Genomic DNA, 18,476 nt, shown 5'->3' with positions numbered 1-18,476 from the left:
AAAATGCAACGATTTAAAGTCGGGGGGTTTGGAGTTCTTGCAATCTGTCGAAGATCAATTGGCTAATTATGTAAGCGGGGATGGGCCAGAGGAGATCGATCATGATACAAATGACGTTTTAAATACTCCAATAACTGAAGATGAAGTGTTAAAATGTCTGAAAAAGCTGAAATCTGGGAAAGCGCCCGGTCCAGATGGCATACCCAATGAGTTTTACTGTTCTTACTGTTTACTGAAGATATAATTTTACCAGTGCTTGTAGAATTATTCAATCTGATTTTCGATTCTGGTATTTTCCCTTCCGAAAGGTCCTCTGCCATTGTGATCCCATTATTCAAAAAAAGAGACACGGGGGACGCCAATAATTACAGAGGTATTTCCCTCCTAAATTCTCTTGGTAAAGTCTTTACCGCAGTCCCTAATGTTCGTTTAACCACATGGTCCGACAGTTCAAATATAGTGTCAGATTGCCAATTAGGGTTCAGAAAGAATCATAGTACTGTTGACAATATTTTTGCTCTGCACTCTATCATTAAAATATTTAAGCCTAAGACGCGGTAAAATTTACTGTCTCTTTTTCGACTTTTCAAAGGCCTTTGATAGAATATTAACCACTTTCTTTTGTTATATAAACTTTTGTCACTGGGTATGAAAGGCAAAATATTTAAAATCTTGCATTCTATGTATAGTGGTATCAAATCTTGTGTGCGGGCTGGCAATGTATCGTCTCAGTATTTTGAATGCTCAGCTGGAGTGAGACAGGGATGCATTCTCAGTCCAATACTATTTAGTTTCTTTATTGAAGAACTCAATCATATGTTCATGTCATCTGGTCAAATGGGTATTCAGCTAACACAAGATATGTGCGACCTTTTTGACCTCCTGTATGCAGATGATGTGGTAATATTTGCCGATTCGATTAGAAATCTCCAGCGTCTAATTGATATTCATTCTGCATTGAGGTTAACCTCGACAAAACGAAGGTTATGATTTTTCGAAAAGGGGGTCATCCCTCTCGTTTAGAAAAGTGGTATTTCCGTGGTGAAATGCTTGAAATAGTCTCGTATTACAAATACTTAGGTCTTCTTCTTTCTTCAAGGAATACTTAGTCGAAAGCGGTGTACACTTTAGCTTATCAAGCCAGTATTGTCCGCCTCCAGACGGAAATTAGATTTTCTGGATATTAATGCTCATTTTAAATTATTCGATGCAATGATTGTACCAATTTTATCATATGGGGCAGAAATTTGGGGATTTCAATATTTTGAGGTTTTAGAGAATGTACAGAGGAGGTGGTGTAGGCTCCTGTTGGGAGTACCTAAACACACTACTACAGAAGCAGTAATTGGAGAATGTGGACGTCTCCCTATCTATTGTATCACCATAAAACGCTGCATCGCTTACCCGGGGATCGCTTACTGGTTAAAACTCCTCGAAATGCCATCCCATAGAATTCCAAGACAGGCATATTTGATCCTGTGTAATTTAGACAGCATGGGTAGAAATACTTTGGCAACTTCTGTAAAGGATATTTTATTTTCATTCTGATTTGGGTTTGCCTGGGTTTCCAAGGAAGTTGGTAATAAAAATCATTTTCTGCACATCTTCGAAAATAGAGTTAAAGATGTATACAAACAACGTTGGCTCGAAAAGGTTTCACTGAAACCCAAACTCCGTACGTATATCAAATTCAAAAGTTTACTAGAGCCGGAGAAATATATGTACCTTCGTTGTAATCACCAAGCTATCCGAATGTTTACATATTTTCGCTGTTCAGTACTCCCTCTTGCGATGGAAGAAGGCAGAAGAGATAACATTGCTCCAGCTTTTAGATTTTGTAAAGTTTGTAACACAAATACGGTAGAAGATGAATGCCACTTTCTTGTAATCTGTCCACTGTACAATAATTTGAGACTTCGTTACTTGCCAAAAGATTTGTTTCTGGAACCAGATTTCTGTAAATTTGTAAGGTTTATGAGGTCATGTCTTTCAGATGACCTACTCACTCTTTGTAATTTTGTCCACAGAGCTTACAGACTTCGAGAAAAAGCTGTAATGTACGTACGTTTACTCACAGTGATGTGATCTGTGTATTTTGTTAGTTGCGAGTCTATTCATAGTCTTTTCTGATATATGTTGTTATGCACTCTACTCATATGTTTTGTAGTATTTTTCTTTTGGAAAAAATTCTAAATGTACCCCCTTTGCATATACGGACCGGTGGCCTTGAAAAGCAAATAAAAGATTATTATATTATATTATATTATAAGTATACTGAGAATTTCAGCACTTCAAATATGTGGTGATTGTGCGCCTTCACAAACACCTCATAAAACCACTTCTTGTATGAAGTGTGCATAAATGAGGCATAATGACCGCACTTCGTGTACTTTGAAATGGGCGGTGAAGTTTCAAGAGATACTGTATGCGATGTATAAAGCTCGCCCGATTGTGAAACTCGTCGTTAAATTTGGTTAGATTAGTATACCTTTTTTGGTGTGCTTTGTGGCTTCTTATTGTGATATCCCTCGGCTGATATACATGAGATTGGGGTACAGTGCGGGACGTATAGCACGAGTAAGTGTGTATGCGTGTGTGTTGAGTGATACCGGTATTCATGTATTACATCTAAGCGATGTATTCATTGCTTCGATAAAGTTCGTGTGCGATGTGTGATAGTGAGTGTACGAGCATGAAAGCTTCACGAACTCTACAACTTGTTGAGCGGTTGCAGTCAGAAAAACGCAATTATATAGCCCATAATGCTTAAGGAATAAGATTTGAAAGAAGTGTACATAGATAATGGTATCGCATTCATATGGCCCTGGATGTAAGAGGGAAAGTTATGAGAAGTCGAAAGATGATTATGTGTAGATAATTATGGAAATTATTGGCAGCAGCTCATTACAAATCATAAAAGAAGAGATTTATTTGAACGGCCGTCCCCAAATGTCTCCTCAAAAATCATGAATTTCAAATTACAGAAAATCTTGTTTTACGATTATATAGTAATTGAGTCGCACACTAGAGATATTTCCCTCATATATGACGCCCATCATGCATTGTTAAGAAACGAGGAACCAGACTTGGAGTAAAGTAAAAGTTATATAAGCCCTTTGCCTTGACTGATATATTCTTTAATGCTTATATAATGGACGTAGCAAAGCTCGAACAACAGCTACGAGAGATTATTCCAATCTTGAAAGAAGTTTTCATGGAGCTGAAATAGTGTACAGAAAAGCACAAGACAGGGTCTAAGAGTTACTCCTAAGTATGTAAAAGATAGTTCAGACTCAGCTGACAGATACACTGCACAGACCAATTTGACGTCATACGATCAGCCGTAAAGGTTTCATGACAAAGACAGATGTACAATTCCAGTTGTCAAGTATACTTTCTCTGAAAATAATCATGATAGTAGGTGGAAAATAAGAGTAAATAAAAAGGATTTTCATCTTCACCTTATTTTTGTATGCCGGTGCAATAGATTAACAATGCACTGCTCAAAACCGATAAATGAGTTAAGATTACTACCAGTCGATGGGATTTCTGAGAGAAAGAAAATGTAATTATGGAGAAGCAGACCGTGCAGAAAGTTGACCGACTGCAGAAAAAAACTAGAAATGACATATGTTGAGTTCCTGTCATAGGCCTTTCAAAAATGATGAATCATTGTTTACCAATACAATGTTGGCGTACATGTATCCAATGTAATGAAAACATACAAACGGTTATCTCTCGGTGAAGATGCGATCCCTTCTTCGAAAAGGCACCCGTTGTGTAGAGAACAGTATTTACGCACAGCTTGTATAATAATAACGTAGGTCATCCTCCTCACTACAGGCAAGATGCATTTCTATGGCAACCAGGAGTGGAAATAAACCAGATGATAGAATAGTCTGACACAGAACCATTTATAATTCTGACTTCAACCTTGTAATGGTCAACATAAAAAGCCTACTCATTATCAAGCACATGCCACCTAGCAGGCCATTTTGGATCAAAAGCCTGCAGTCTAAAATCTAAGAGTGTTACTTTCTTTGTAGAAAGCATATATCTATGAAACATCGGACAAGCTTCCCTAAATTAATCGGGGCCAAAACAGCAAAGCCTGACATGCCTAAAACTATTTTACTCCAGAGTACTTGCAAGGTCAATGACCTTGAGTGACCCCCGTGTCAAACCAAAGTGTAGAAAATTGTTTGTTTTACTGCTTTGTTTTTGTGCCCTGTCTGAACTTTTTTCCCAAAATGGGTTGATCCTTTGTATAGATGAGCTAGTTGACTGTCATGCGGAGTGCTTTGGTAACCCACGAAGGCAGTCCGTAAAGAAAGTAGTAGCTGATTTAGAGTTTTCTAAGCTGAGCAATGCTTGCCTAACTTGAACTTCAATATTGAAAGGTTGGTGAGAAATCAGTTTAAGCTCCCTATATGTCATTCAATGTCGGTGGAAACTCTTTGGAAATAAGTTAGTTTACTGACATGCTGAGTACTTTGGTGATCCATACTCTGCAAGGAAAGTTGTGCCTGAGTTTGAATTTTCTGACATGCAGAAATTCTTGTTGAACTTGAGATTAACATGTGAAAGATACGTGATAAAAATAGTTTCATACTCCAACGGATGTCTAAAGTGAGGTCCGGAGTTGACGTCACAAAATGTCCCTCCTTAGGAAACAGAGTCGCTCATTTAGCCAGGTGGGGGTTTTATGGCATCATCAACAAAAAATATTCCGCCTAAACGCAAAGATTTCTCAAGTTACCGAAATGTCCCGTTTTTCACTTGAGATTGAAATAAATTAATTTCCTTTGCAGATTTAGCTTATGTTTTAGCATAAAATTGACCCTTTTTCGACATACATCATCCTGACAGGTCATTTTTTGATGAAAAGCCTGCACTGGTAGGTAAACCTTAAAGGCGGAGCCTCCCTTTAAAAGGACGCCAAGGTATGGCGACGTTCATTGTGTAAGTAGACACCAAACAGGCAACACGCGGGCACACGCTCCAGAAAATGTCACTTTTTAGTTTTCCCCGGCCGCAAAAACACAGACAGACTGCCAAGCGGTCAGCGTGAAGTTGCTGCCAATCGAACTCTGTGATTATATTCAAAGTTTAACGTGACTGGAAGACAATTTTTTAGAAAATTCGAGCGTTTGTGGTGGGGAATCAATCCACTTATGATCCACTAATGCGAGAACCTGGGATTGAAAAGTGCGGCTTTAAAGTTATCCCCAAAATAATCGGGACCAAAACAGCAAAGCAACGCATGCGTCAAACTCTTTTACTCCTGTGAACTTATAAGGTCAAGCCCCTGAGTGACCCCATTATTTCAAATTCCCGAAAATTGATTTCTTTGTTGTTTAGTTTTTTTGGCCTGTCTAACTTTTTTCAATCTTGTGGAACCTTTGTGGAGATTAGTTCACTGTCATGTAGAGTACTTTGGTTACCAAGGAAGATAGTCGGCAAGGATAGTAAGCATAAGTTTAACTTTTCTGACATGCAGACATTCGTATTAAACTTGGAGATTAAAGTGTGCAAGATACGTGATAAAATCAGTTTTATATCCCTACGAACGTTTTAGGTGAAGTAAGGAGTTGGTGTCAGAAAATGCGGTCCACTGCAAGGAAACAGAGTCCAGTAGTCGGCCGTGTGAGGGCGTTCTTAGCCCCCAAAGTCCAACAGGAGTTGGTGTCAGAAAATGCGGTCCACTGCAAGGAAACAGAGTCCAGTAGTCGGCCGTGTGAGGGCGTTCTTAGCCCCCAAAGTCCAACAGAGCTCAAAAAGTTCCCAAATTGGCCGAATTTACCCTTTTTTCCTCTTCAAATTCATGTGAATAAACTAGCTTTACAGATATAGCTGATATTTAAGTATATCATTGACCGTTTTTACATAAGCAGCCGCCTATCAGGTCAATTTTGGGATGAAAACCTCAACAGGTACGTAAACTTTAATAAAATCAAAGAACTAAGAGTGTTAAATTCTTTCTAGAGGACATTTAGCCACAAAGCAATCGGACATCGGTTCTATATTATCCTCAAATTGATTGGGACAAAGAACAGTAAAGCAAGGTATGCATCAAACTCTTTTACTGCATTGAACTTGTAAGGTCAATGATCTTCATTGTAGAAAATTGTTTGGTTTGGTTTGTTATTTTGTTTTGGAGCATGTCTAAACTTTTTATAAATATCAGTGAAACCTTTGTGGACATGAAATCTTTGCCATGCGGAGTGCTTTGATTATTCATGGAGACAATTCAATTCAACTCAATTCAATTATACTTTATTCATCCCATTAGGGCAATTCAGTTTGGCTGACAACACACAAAATAACACAACAAAACAATAATTACTAGACTAAAACTAAAATAAAATACAGTAACAACTCACAACGACCATTAAGACACATCATTTAGAAACCGCACAGAGGTAGGGATAAAAGAATTCTTGTTGGTTTGTCAAACGGGATACTTAAAACATCTTCCAGAGGGAAGCAGTTGAAATTCTGAATTTAAAATATGATCTGAATTTAAAATGGAACGTGCTTTCCTCAGACAATGTTGCTTGTAAAATGATAAAAAACTCCTCTGTGGTGCGCAAATAATCTTTGAACTTACAGTAATGTTGACTTAAACTCTGGAACCAGCTGATAAATGAGAAAGTTACAATACTTTCCATAAAAGACTTAAAAGAGGGATAAAATTGTCTTATTTACTGAAAGAGATTCCAATTTCCGTAGAAAAAATAAACGTTGTTTCCCCCTTTTTTACAATCGCCTCTGAGTTAGCGTCCCACCTCAATTTGTCATCAACAATCGAACCGAGATAGGTGTAATTCTGAACAATTTCAACTTCCTGTTCAGGAATAATGCTCTCCACAGGTTTGTTTTTCTGTCTCCTGAAGTCAAAAACCATTTTCCTTAGTTTTGGCTAGATTCAGATTCAGCTATGAATTGTCACACCAATTAACAAACTCGTCTAGGACGGGACCATATTGTTGTTCTTCAGGCCCTACGAGAAGCGATACGAGAGCTGAATCATTCGCAAATGTTTAAAGTGAGGTGAGGAGTTGACATTGCTGTCTTCAGGCTTTTTTGGGAATGTTAAATACATCTCTTCAACATACATTTCTTCAATGTTGTAACTTGGATCAATATAAAATCAGACGGTACACCCCCCCTCAATTGTACATCAGATTCTGCAAGGATTGAGAAACTTTGTGCTGTCATGGTAAATCTATGATTTGCCGTAGAGGGCAGTCTCTACACAGTCTTTGGTTTCAGTGATGTAACTAACGGTTCCATGGGGTCAGACTTGTAATCCACCGTAGTGACTTCATAGATGGCTTGCACTGATGGACGTGGTTTACTGATACTTGACAGCTCCACTGACAGCTTGAGATTCTTCTTGACCAAAGTTTCCTCAGTGAAATTTCCAGTCATTCTTCTTACAAATCAAGGACTCAATGTCCAAATCCCGAATAAAAATCAGGGGTCACTGTGCAAAGTATGGTACAAGAGAAACAAGTTAGCTAACATTAATCAATATTTGAATTTCAAAATGGCTGCAGCCCTGTACTCAATGGGGAAGAATAAAATTTCGGTCTTTGAAAAATTAAGATGGTGAAAAATAATTACTTCCACTGAACTTTAATTATAAGCCAACCAAAAGTGTTCAGTCAGAGAAGAAATGAAAAAATTTGTGAGTCTGAATACCCGGTATCTCTCCTGAGTCCACAAAAGTGTTAGGTCGAAAAAGAATTGAAAAAATTTGTGAGTCTAAATATCTGTCCCTGAGGCATATTCTTTCCTAAATAATATTGATATTCTAACTTACTTGATACTACTCTTTTTATCCTTTGGTTTTATTGGTGTTGAAATGTCTGTGTAGCAGTCGTATGCCCCAAGACTAGCTAGGTCCTTGTAATTGACACACACTACCATGGTGATGATGACTATGATGAATGCTGTTCCTAGGCAACCACTGACGATGTACAACATCTTGATGTGTTGGCTATGATTTGGGGGAAGTTCTGTCACATTAGGTTCACTATCAAATGTCCTTTCAATTTGTGCAACAACAAAAAAACAAAAACATTAAAATTTACAAGTTTTGAGGACAGAATGTCATACAAACAAAGGCACAGAATATTATTAAGAATCAACCGGTATCTGTTACAATGACTTTACTGTATCAAGTGTATTAATATAGAAACATATTCTACAGGAACAAACTATGAGATAAAGTCCTACAGGAAGCTAATTTGGACTCATCTCGAATAAACTGAATTTTGGTGGCAATTTTTGACAAAGTCATAGTCCTATTATCGTGTACAAATCCAATAGCAATCTTATGGAACAGTTTTGTGCCAGATAGTAATTGCTTGCAAGGATATCCTTTGTCTTACAATTCTGAATTTTCAGTCCATTAAATACATATGGAACAAGTCTGATGGATCTCATATGATTTTGACTTACATTTAGCATTCCATGTTTTCATATGATCTTAATAATAAAGGTTTGAATGTTGTAGAAATCAATCATAACATTTTTCTTTTGGTGTTTTATAAATACGTTTATTCTTATTGACATGTGACATATTACTTACTGAAAATGAATTGACCGATAGAGGAACAATAAGCAATTCTGCAAGGAAAGCAATGCTGTACTTAAGCAAATGCTGTACAATCCTGAACACGGTGAAACTTCATTCCGAAAACAAGTGTGTTCTATTTCAAATAATGCATACTTCATATAACGTCAGTGTTTTTCATATCATTTTAGCAAACATTTATTTTTTTTCACCTGAACACATGAGTGCTGTGAATTTGGAAGGACAGTAGCACTTGCTACCCATTGATGAGGTCCTTAATTGTCCCACCATTATGACAGGGGTTGGGAGAACAGTCATTGATGTTAATTTCACATTTCACTCCTGTGATGAACCAATGATGTTCAGTTATTGACAAATGAGTGTCTCCCTTGTTGAGTGTGGTATTGCACTGAGGAAATGCACGATATGAAACCTTTATCATGGAAAAAACTTATAATATTCAATTTTTATCGACTTGTATCTGTCTCTCAAGCTGGTAAAGTCTAACTTTGAATTTATGTGAATGAAGGTGCAAATCATTTACTCTCGGCAATTTTAGATTATATTCAGTAACAAATGTGACAAAAGAAAAATGTGTGTGTACTTACATGTATGTTTACACACACACACACACACACACACACACATGCACACACACACACATACATTATAGGGCTAACTTTTTTCCCTGGTAGTCCACTTGGGCTACCATCTTCTGAAGTTGGTAGTCCAGTGACAATGGTTTGTAGCTCATGCATATTTTAGTTCAGTGATATCGTTTTTCATTAACCTGATGAGAAAGAGCTATGTAGCACTTGTGGTTACTGAGTTATGGACAAATATGTATATTTCAGGTCAAATGTCACTGAGGTCATGTGACATTTTGTCAAAAAATTGAATTGCTAAGTCATCCCTATATACCAAAAATCAGACCTAGCTCTATTGGCTCGCTCAAAATTAGATATGCACATAATTAATGAGGTACAATATGTGGCGTCATGCAGTGTCCCATCATACCATATATGAAGGGTGTAGCACTTGTGGTTACTGAGTTATGGACAAATATGTATATTTGAGGTCAAAGGTCACTGAGGTCATGGGAGATTTTGTCAAAATATTTGATATATCTGCGTGAACGGAGGGACATGACCCCAATCTATAAGGCCCTGGACTTCATCCATGGGGACTAAAAACTGTGTCACTGCATCGTTTTTGCAATATTATGAATATGATGAGAAACTAAATTTTTATTTTACTTGGCCTTATACATGGGATTCTATAGACAGCTGACTTATACATGGTAGTCTATGGTGGTGTAAACTAAAAAGTCCTCTAACATGGCCAAATTTGATTGCATTGTGAAACAAATCGACGTGCATCTGTATGGGGTAGGGTACTATCCTTGTGCAAAGTTTGAAAGAAATTGACCAGGGCATGTCTGAGATATCTGCGTGAACAGACGGACGGATGCACACACGGACGCAGGCACGCACACACGGACATGACCAAACCTATAAGTCCCCCCCTCCCCCCGGACGGTGTCCGTGGGGACTAATTAGACAGACCACGAAGTCAATGAGCAACATACAGCTGAAAGACTATTTTTCACATTGCGATTTTAAGCCATGTTTATGAGAAAAGGGACATGTATATGTATATGGAGAAAAAAGCAGAAGACATATTTGTAAATTGTTTGTTAAGTGACAATCATATATGCATCTCTTGAAATTTTGTGGTTATAAGGTATAACAATAGTGTAAGAATAATGAGGTTAGAATTAGTAAAGCTAAGTTGACAGTAATTAAGATTACAAAATTATACACTAAGCTGAGGAAATCTGAATGAAATAAATGTTGAAAAGTAGCAAAGTCATGGTCATCTTTTGTCTAATACCTTGTGTAAGTTCATGAACTTTACATAAATCTTGCTATAGATTTGTTGCTAATGGGCAATAACTGTGTTTCAGATCATTTGAGAGCAATCCATCCATGACAGGTTTAAATTGTAATATACTTCTATTTAAAGGAGAGAAACATCTCAAATAATTTTTTTCCCTGTAATTTGCTGTGACAGCACATGGACATGCTTAGGACTCTATGCTGGTGCTACCTTGATAACTAACCTACAACTTGTAACGGCATTGTCTAACCTGTTCACCCCAATTTCCTGTAGACAGGTCCACACTCACCATTGATAACAATAGGTTTGGGCCATACCATGGTAGTGAAAGACTGTAACATGTGAGGTCGTGGATACTTAATCTCAGGAATGTCAAAGTCTGTATATTGACTCAAGGATGTTTACATAACAAATGCTTAGGGTCATCTCAAAAGTGAGAATCTAAACTATGAAATATGGTTTTTTTTATTGCTTTTGATACCCAAAAGAGCATAGAAATCTCTTATACTTTGAATCAGCCATCCTGCATATTTTTAACATTCATCAAAACCTCATTTCTGTTCCACAACTCATAAAACAGTCCACAATGCAGGATTGGTGTACATTCCAAAACTACATATATGAAAGACCCCTAAAATCAATTAGTTAAAAAGGGGGGGTAGAAATTTCCCAAAACTAAATAACCGCCGCTCCGTTTGGCTCCATTTTTCGGAATTGGAACCTTGGAACCAGTCTGAATATCGGTACCAAATATCAACACAGTCTGTTCAGCAGTTTTTGACTTTTTGTCGTTTACGGAAAGGGACGACATCAAACACCGGTTGAAACCACCTCTATATCACAACTTCCAGTTGTGATAAAAATGAAGCTAAAGCATAACATTAAACTTTGCATTTATGCATTTGTATATAAAATATATGATCAAAAATAGTCCTCCTTGATTTTAATGACTGTAAATTGTGATATTGCACAACGAGACAATGTCATCACTGTAAAAACCAGTAATTCTTTTATGAAGAAATGTTAAAAATTTATGCTGTACTCTTTCGATTCTATCAGACTGGTGTTTACTTATACTGTTCCAAATAACAGAAGCATATTCAAGCTTAGACCTTACCAAGGTAAAGTACAATAATTTTAAAACGTGCTCACTGTTAATACAATGGCTATTCCTCATAATAAAACTGAGAGCTTTTCTATCACCTTGAATCATGTTATTTACATAGTCACAAAAATATAATCTTTGGTCAATAATAACACCGAGATCTCTCATGCTACTGACTCTACTCAATGCATGAGTGTCGAGTTTGTAAGGGAAAATATGAACATTTCTTTTCAATAAAACAGTAAGAACTTTACATTTAGTAGGATTAAGATTCAATAACCAAGTGTCGGACCAGCTGACAATTCTATCGATATCAGATTGCAGCAATAAAGAGTCATTATCCGAATCAATGATACGATAAATCTTCATGTCATCGGCAAAAAGTAACGAATCTGACACAAGATTATCAGAGATGTCATTAATGAAAAGAAGAAATAAAAGTTGACCAAGGTGAGAACCCTGAGGAACACCCGAAAGGACGGAGTCCACTCAGAAAAAGCATTTTTTATAATCACTCTGTGTAACCTGTTATCAAGATATGAATTAAACCATTTCAGATAAGTGCCCTGGACACCAAAAGAAGTCAACTTATGAAGTATAGTTTATGATTTATACTATCGAATGCTTTAGCAAAATCGGTATATATGATATCACATTGTGATTTGCTGTTAACTGCTGAGAGGAGATCTTTCATAAGAATAGATAAATTAGTGATACAAGATCTACCTGAAACAAAGCCATGCTGATTAGTAGATATGGAATTGGAAACATGATGTGAGACTTGTCTGTGAAATATCTTTTCAAAGATTTTAGACAGACTTGGTAAAATGGAAATCGGCCGGTAATGTTCAACTTTTGAACGACTTTTCTAATTTGAAAATAGGGATAATGTTTGCACGTTTCCAGATGTCAGGGAAAATCCCCTCTTTAATAGACCTATTGAATAAGATGGTAATTGGTATAGCAAGTTCATTTGCACATTCCCTCAAAAACATATTGGGAATGCCATCACTTCCTATAGCTTTGCTGGTGCTAATGCAAAGCAACTCTTTTCTGACACTATCGACATCAATATCAATAGAAAATTCGTCGTCAATTATAGTAGCTACATCGGGAATATCAGCAACAATATTGTTATTGAAAACAGAATTTAAAAATTTACAAAACAAATTGGCCTTTTCAAAATCAGAGCTCGCCTTTAAATCATTATTGTACGTAAGAACAGATGGAAAACCTTTTATACGCTTACGTGACTGCAGCAATGTCCAAAAACGCTTAGGATTGGTAGGTATATCATCTGCAATTGAGTTAATGTAAAGAGCATAGTTGTCTTTGACCCTCTTTTAAAGGAGGACCTAATTTGATTATACCTTTCACGGTTGTGCAAGGATGGATTTTTCTTTAAAGATCTCCAATATGCTTCCTTTGTTTTCAAAAGGTCAAAAACCTCGTCATCAAACCATGGTGGAACTGTTTTTTTTAGCAATGGATAAGAGGAACATGATCTTTTAGAGTAGAAAAACAAATGTCATAGAATATATTACAGGGTTTTACATCACTTTTCACTTTTGAGAGTCCCTGGGACCCCTGGTGTCAGAAAATGGGAGTCCTACATCAAAATATGGGGGTCCCAATTTATTTCAAAAGAATATTTTATTGTTTATCCATGCCATGGTCTTCACTGTGTTCAATTAGTGTTATAACACACGGCAAATGGTTGCACATTTCTTAAATTATTCTTACATGAAAATTCTAGTTCATACTGCTCAGGGCCCTCATTGATCAATTCAAAGAACACTATTCATAATTGAAATGATCTCATAACTTTAATGACAAGTTCACAACGTTGTGAAATTTGAACAATAGTACTCAAATTTGTCAAATTGACAAGAAGGTAAGTAATTCCATATTCTGAAATGGCATTCACCCATTAAGTCCAGTAGGTTTGAGTTCACACTCTGCCATTAGCTCCTTCAGCAAATAACCTAGCAGTGTTTATGAAGTCAAAATCATCTATGGTGGGGCCAACCAGTTTGATGAACATTAATCTATTAAGCCTTTGAGGATTGAGTCTATTTCGTGCCCTCTGTTTGATGGCATTTTGTACTGAAAAGCCCCTTTCACATGGGGCAGAGGACACTGGTATGACAAGAGCAATTTTAGCAAGAATGGCAAAATCAGGATACTCCTCTGTAAAATCAGTCAGCAACAGCTTGATATACATATCAAAATTCAGTGCGTCCCTATGAGATCTTGTGAAGTGTTTGTAAAACAGAAAGTGTGCCCTAGCTCTATCAGCATCAATACCTGGTGTATTGTTATAATGATTCAACAGTTGATCAAGCTGGTTGACCCCATAGTCAGGTAGGTTGGCCAAATTTTCAGGATATCTGTGTGGGTTGAGAATCACATCAAAACATTCCAGAATATTCATCTCATCATCTGGAAATCTGCAATCTAAATTCTGCAGCAGTTTGTTGATATAATTTTCTCGTACACTACAGAACCTCTGTCTGAGTGGCTGATTGTCAGTGATTTGAATGTTTTTGTATGTGTTTTTCTGACCATTGCCAGGAACATCACCCAAATCATTAAAGACTTCTCTGACAGTGTGTGAATCATTAGTCATTGTATTCAATGTGTCCCTAGTAGACTGAACACTTTTTTTGATATGGGATAGAATGACAGAATCTTTCTGAAATGTAAGGCTCAAAATTCCAATCACAGTATAAGGACATCAATCAATAAGGCAGTGAATTAGCAGAAACAATGAATTAGAGACAAATTTCAACAGCCCATCAGCCTTTCCCCCTTTTTGTCACTTGCAAGTGCCAAAGCAATTGGCTCAAAACTGATGAAAATCATCTTGACAGCTGATTCAATCGACAAGCAGCGAACAGATGTAGGCTCAGTAATTTGTTTTGCCTTCCCGTTCAACAGAGTTTGAATTTCTCTAAGTTTGTCATATCCTCAGAGTCATTAAAGTATTTATACAATGAATGGATTATATTGTGATATTCTTTGCAATATTCAATATCTCTGCCTGCTTGAGAAGCAGCAAGATTCAATTCAATCGATGTGCAACACAATGCACTTGAACAAGGTTCGGATTTCTGGCTTTTAATTTTGCACCCAACTCGTTCAAACGACCGGTCATTGCGGCCGCCCCGTCTGTTCCCAGTCCATATATTTTGTCTACGGCCGCGTCACAGATTTCTTTCCTAGTCAAAAATTCAATCAAGGCGTTTTCGATCCCTGCAGCAGTGGCATCTGTAATTAGCTGGTTACCGAGGAAAGAAACATTCGCCTCGCCATTCTGAATATATCGAACATATATGGCAAGTTTCTTATGAACGGTTATGTCACAAGTCTCATCCAACATTATGCCGATGAAATCACTTGCATGTATGCTATCAATCAGGGACTTCTCGATCACACGTTGAATACACTCTTCAAACTCCATAACTATCTGCGGACGTTTGTAATATTCAACGTCTAAGCCGTTCAGATTCTGTAGATGCATGATGTCAGTGAATACATCGCATATGGAAGGTCACGTTTAGCGATCAGATAAACATACATGCAGCGTACGCCTCGAGTTCGTTACTCATACCCTGCACCTGCCGGTCCTCTGCAGATTTGCGAGCAGTAGTAAATTGTGACCTCAAGCTTAGGACTTGTGAGATGACTTTTCGAGTCCTGATGACGAGTGAGAGTTGAATGTTGAAAATTAGAACAACCTTCCGTGAACGGGCATGCAACATTCGCTTTCAAACATACATCGCATTCCATGACGTTTCGCTCTTCAGAATATCGAAGCCATTTAAATCTATTGTGCTAACTTCTGTTGAACGTTCGTAATTTTGCTGACTTGGCCGGGGGACCTGATGTATCAGTATCACATGGCGTAGCTGCTGTTTCGGCCTCGACCAAACCTGCATCGTGCTGGTTGCTGCGGCCGACGAAAAACTTTCGCAGATCGGCTTGTTTTGGGTATTTGACACGACCCGCCATGATGCATGAACATGTGTTGATCGCCGCAAACAAGAAATCGACCAATTAAGAATCAGTTTACATTTTGAAAGTCACTTTTTACGGTAGTAACATTTGTTTCCGCGGGTACCATTGGTCATCAAACAGTGGAGGCCAATGCACTACGGAGCATTCCATTAAAGTATGGGGTCGGTAAGGTTTACTGGGATGTGTTTTACGTGTTCAGCAGCTTCGCGAGATACACACCAGCAACAGATATTTCTGCGTCCGAAGGGACACGTAGTTAATTTTTAGGGGTCCTGCGTCCGGTTTTATGCGTAAAGGACGCAGAAATGCGCGTCATGTAAAACCCTGTATTACATGCGCTATTTAGAGAGTCAGACAACAAAGAACTCCATGGCATGGCATGGAGGTCGGCTTTGATGTCATCCCAGTTAGCCCTCTTGAAATTATAGAATTTACGGTGTGTCGGAAAGCCAATGGTGGAATGGTTATATGTGGGAATACTCAATGTAAGAGAAGAATGATCAGAATCAAGCAAGTTCTCACCAATATAAATTGGAATGCACTCAAATGAAGACAGAACCAGGTCAAGGATATGTTACCCCTTGTTGGTTTTGAAACATACAAGAATGCAAGAATGACAGAAGTTTGACATGCTGCTACAGAGAATTAGATGTTTTGATCAAAAAAGAGGAAAAATTGTCCCAAAAACAATAATTGAAATTTCACTACATTTTTTGCAAACAGCTTCTCAGCTTGTCAAAAGATGATCTGCAACATTTAGCGAAATCTATCAGCAATATAAATCACTGGGCCATATGTATGTTGGGGTTACAGCACACAATCTTATTTGCGCTAGTGATATGGATGTACATTGTATCCTCAGACAGTGTCAAACTAAAAAAAGTTATAAATCTAAAAATTTACTCCGAAAAAAAATTAGTACAGCATTTCTCATTTGGAAAAATTTTTTTTAGAAATTTACAATTGTAAAAAAGATGTTCACAATTTCATTGTGACCACCCCCCTCCCAAGATCTAATGGTCCATCCTTAGTTTGAGCAGGTCTGTTAATATGTAGCAGTTCATAAACAATGACAGGAAATGACTCAAGGTTAGTGGAGTAGCCTGTTTCAGTCACTGGCATGCTACCACTCCTGCACATTTGCAGGATTCCCTTTTTCTTACCTATGATTTGCACATTTTTGACACTGACGTATTCATTTGAACAACGTCACATCTCAACCCTTGCATCTACCTGTATACCAAATACTGAAATGGTAGCCCTTAGATGGTATGCGAGCTTTTGCATGTGACGGACATACATCCACAAATACATACCCACATACATACATACATACAGACGCCACCGACCTCACCATATAAGCTCTTTTTGGTATTTATATACATACTACCGGTAAATATGAGCTAAAGGTGACCCTTTTTTATTTGTTTCTCATCTCCAGAGGAATCCTCAAGCAGGGTGGGCGGGCGAAAAACAAGACCAAAAAATAAAAATTGTTTCAGTTCAATGTTTTGTCCATTCAGTCAGTGCAATTTCTTATCTTTCAGTTCAGTGTTCTCTAATTTTAGTCTCTACAATTTTTAAGTTCATTGCAGTGTTTCATCTAGGATGCTACACCAGGACAAGTCAACTCTACAGGAATTTCGAGGGGGATTTAAAATTGGGGGAGGGGGGCTTTAACTGAAACATTTACACATGTTAAAGTTTTAATGTTGCAATGATGTCACGTGTGATACACATACTACAAGGCATAAATCACCTGCTTACACAATCTAAGCTGCTTGCTGCAAACACCACCCTCTATAAGATTTTTTTCAAAAGTCAACAAATTTGAGTATCACTGTTGTGAATTTACAGGGCTTCCAAGAGTGACGGATGGCTCATTCATATTCATAAGCAATAATATTCCTGAAAAAATTGTAGTATATTTTGTATGCTACAGTATTCAGTATGTTTGTTTGTAAATATTCTGTATGTTTGCTTTCTTAAGGCTTGAAGGAAATTCAAGCATAATAACAACAGCTAACCATTTCCACTGTACCTGCAAGGGATTGTTTTTTCATTTTTAATTGAACTGTGTGCACTTACACAAAGCAAGAAAAAATCTTTAGTAGTTATAAAGGAATGTTTTGTAGCTTCTGAAAAAAATTTTCTTGTTTGTCATGTTTTTACTGTGCTTATATCATCCCTAACCACTGTAAAGTTTGGATCGACATTGAATGGAGAAAGAATGGAGTTGTTATCTTCTTAAGTTATGGGCGAATTTTATCATTTATCTGTCATCGGGTAGCTTAACTTCGGCAATCTTCGGATATGACGCTGAAGCTGACACTGAGCAGCGTCATTTTCAGCATCAGCTAGAAAGTTCACCTAAGGATGAGGATGAGGATGACGCCAACTTGACGCTCGTCCAACAGATAGCTGCATTTCCACAGCTAACCAAAAAGGGGGAATCGCGCAATCGCGCAGCCCAGATGAAAAGTACATGCTAGGATGATCGCCTCAGAGGCGGCGCAAATAAAAAAGTTTTTTTATTTTCATGTCGGAGCTGAAATTTACGGTCGGTCGGGAGATGAGAAACACAGAAAATAAAAATGTCGCCCTTACAAGTGTTACTTGGAATGCATACTACATTCCATCTATGTAACATTCAGGAGGGTGGAAAGAAGCAACTGTCGTCATTTTGTGTAAAAATTTCACATTCAAAAAGTCTTCAAAATTTGATATTTGTCAACTTGAGGCATTTTTTGTGGGTGGATGATCTATTAGACCCACTTCTTGAAAGGGATATGGGACTATTTACTAATGACATCAATGTTCTCTCATTAAAGGGACAGAGTTGACCATTTTTCATGAATTTATTTGATA

The 18,476-nt window shown here is 37.5% G+C and overlaps 1 protein-coding gene and 1 long non-coding RNA gene across 2 annotated transcripts in view; both read right to left on the bottom strand.

The window, feature by feature from the left end:
• Nucleotides 1–6,254: 6,254 nt before the first annotated feature.
• Nucleotides 6,255–8,052, bottom strand: LOC139129130 (uncharacterized). The gene is made up of 2 exons (XR_011551526.1): nucleotides 7,829–8,052; nucleotides 6,255–7,489 (listed from the first exon to the last, which is right to left on the bottom strand). It is a non-coding gene; the product is annotated as an uncharacterized lncRNA (long non-coding RNA).
• A 686-nt stretch (nucleotides 8,053–8,738) lies between these two features.
• Nucleotides 8,739–18,476, bottom strand: part of LOC139129129 (coiled-coil domain-containing protein 57-like) — a 42,599-nt gene continuing 32,861 nt past the window's right edge. Inside the window, exon 6 of the mRNA XM_070694782.1 lies at nucleotides 8,739–8,926. Within this exon, the coding sequence (XP_070550883.1) occupies nucleotides 8,914–8,926 (13 nt within the window). The 3' untranslated portion in view covers nucleotides 8,739–8,913. The remainder of the gene's footprint in view (nucleotides 8,927–18,476) is intronic.

Source organism: Ptychodera flava, unplaced genomic scaffold (genome assembly GCF_041260155.1).
Source record: "Ptychodera flava strain L36383 unplaced genomic scaffold, AS_Pfla_20210202 Scaffold_94__1_contigs__length_393698_pilon, whole genome shotgun sequence".
NCBI classification, from domain to species: domain Eukaryota; kingdom Metazoa; phylum Hemichordata; class Enteropneusta; family Ptychoderidae; genus Ptychodera; species Ptychodera flava.
This window is presented reverse-complemented; position numbering and strand designations above follow the sequence as displayed.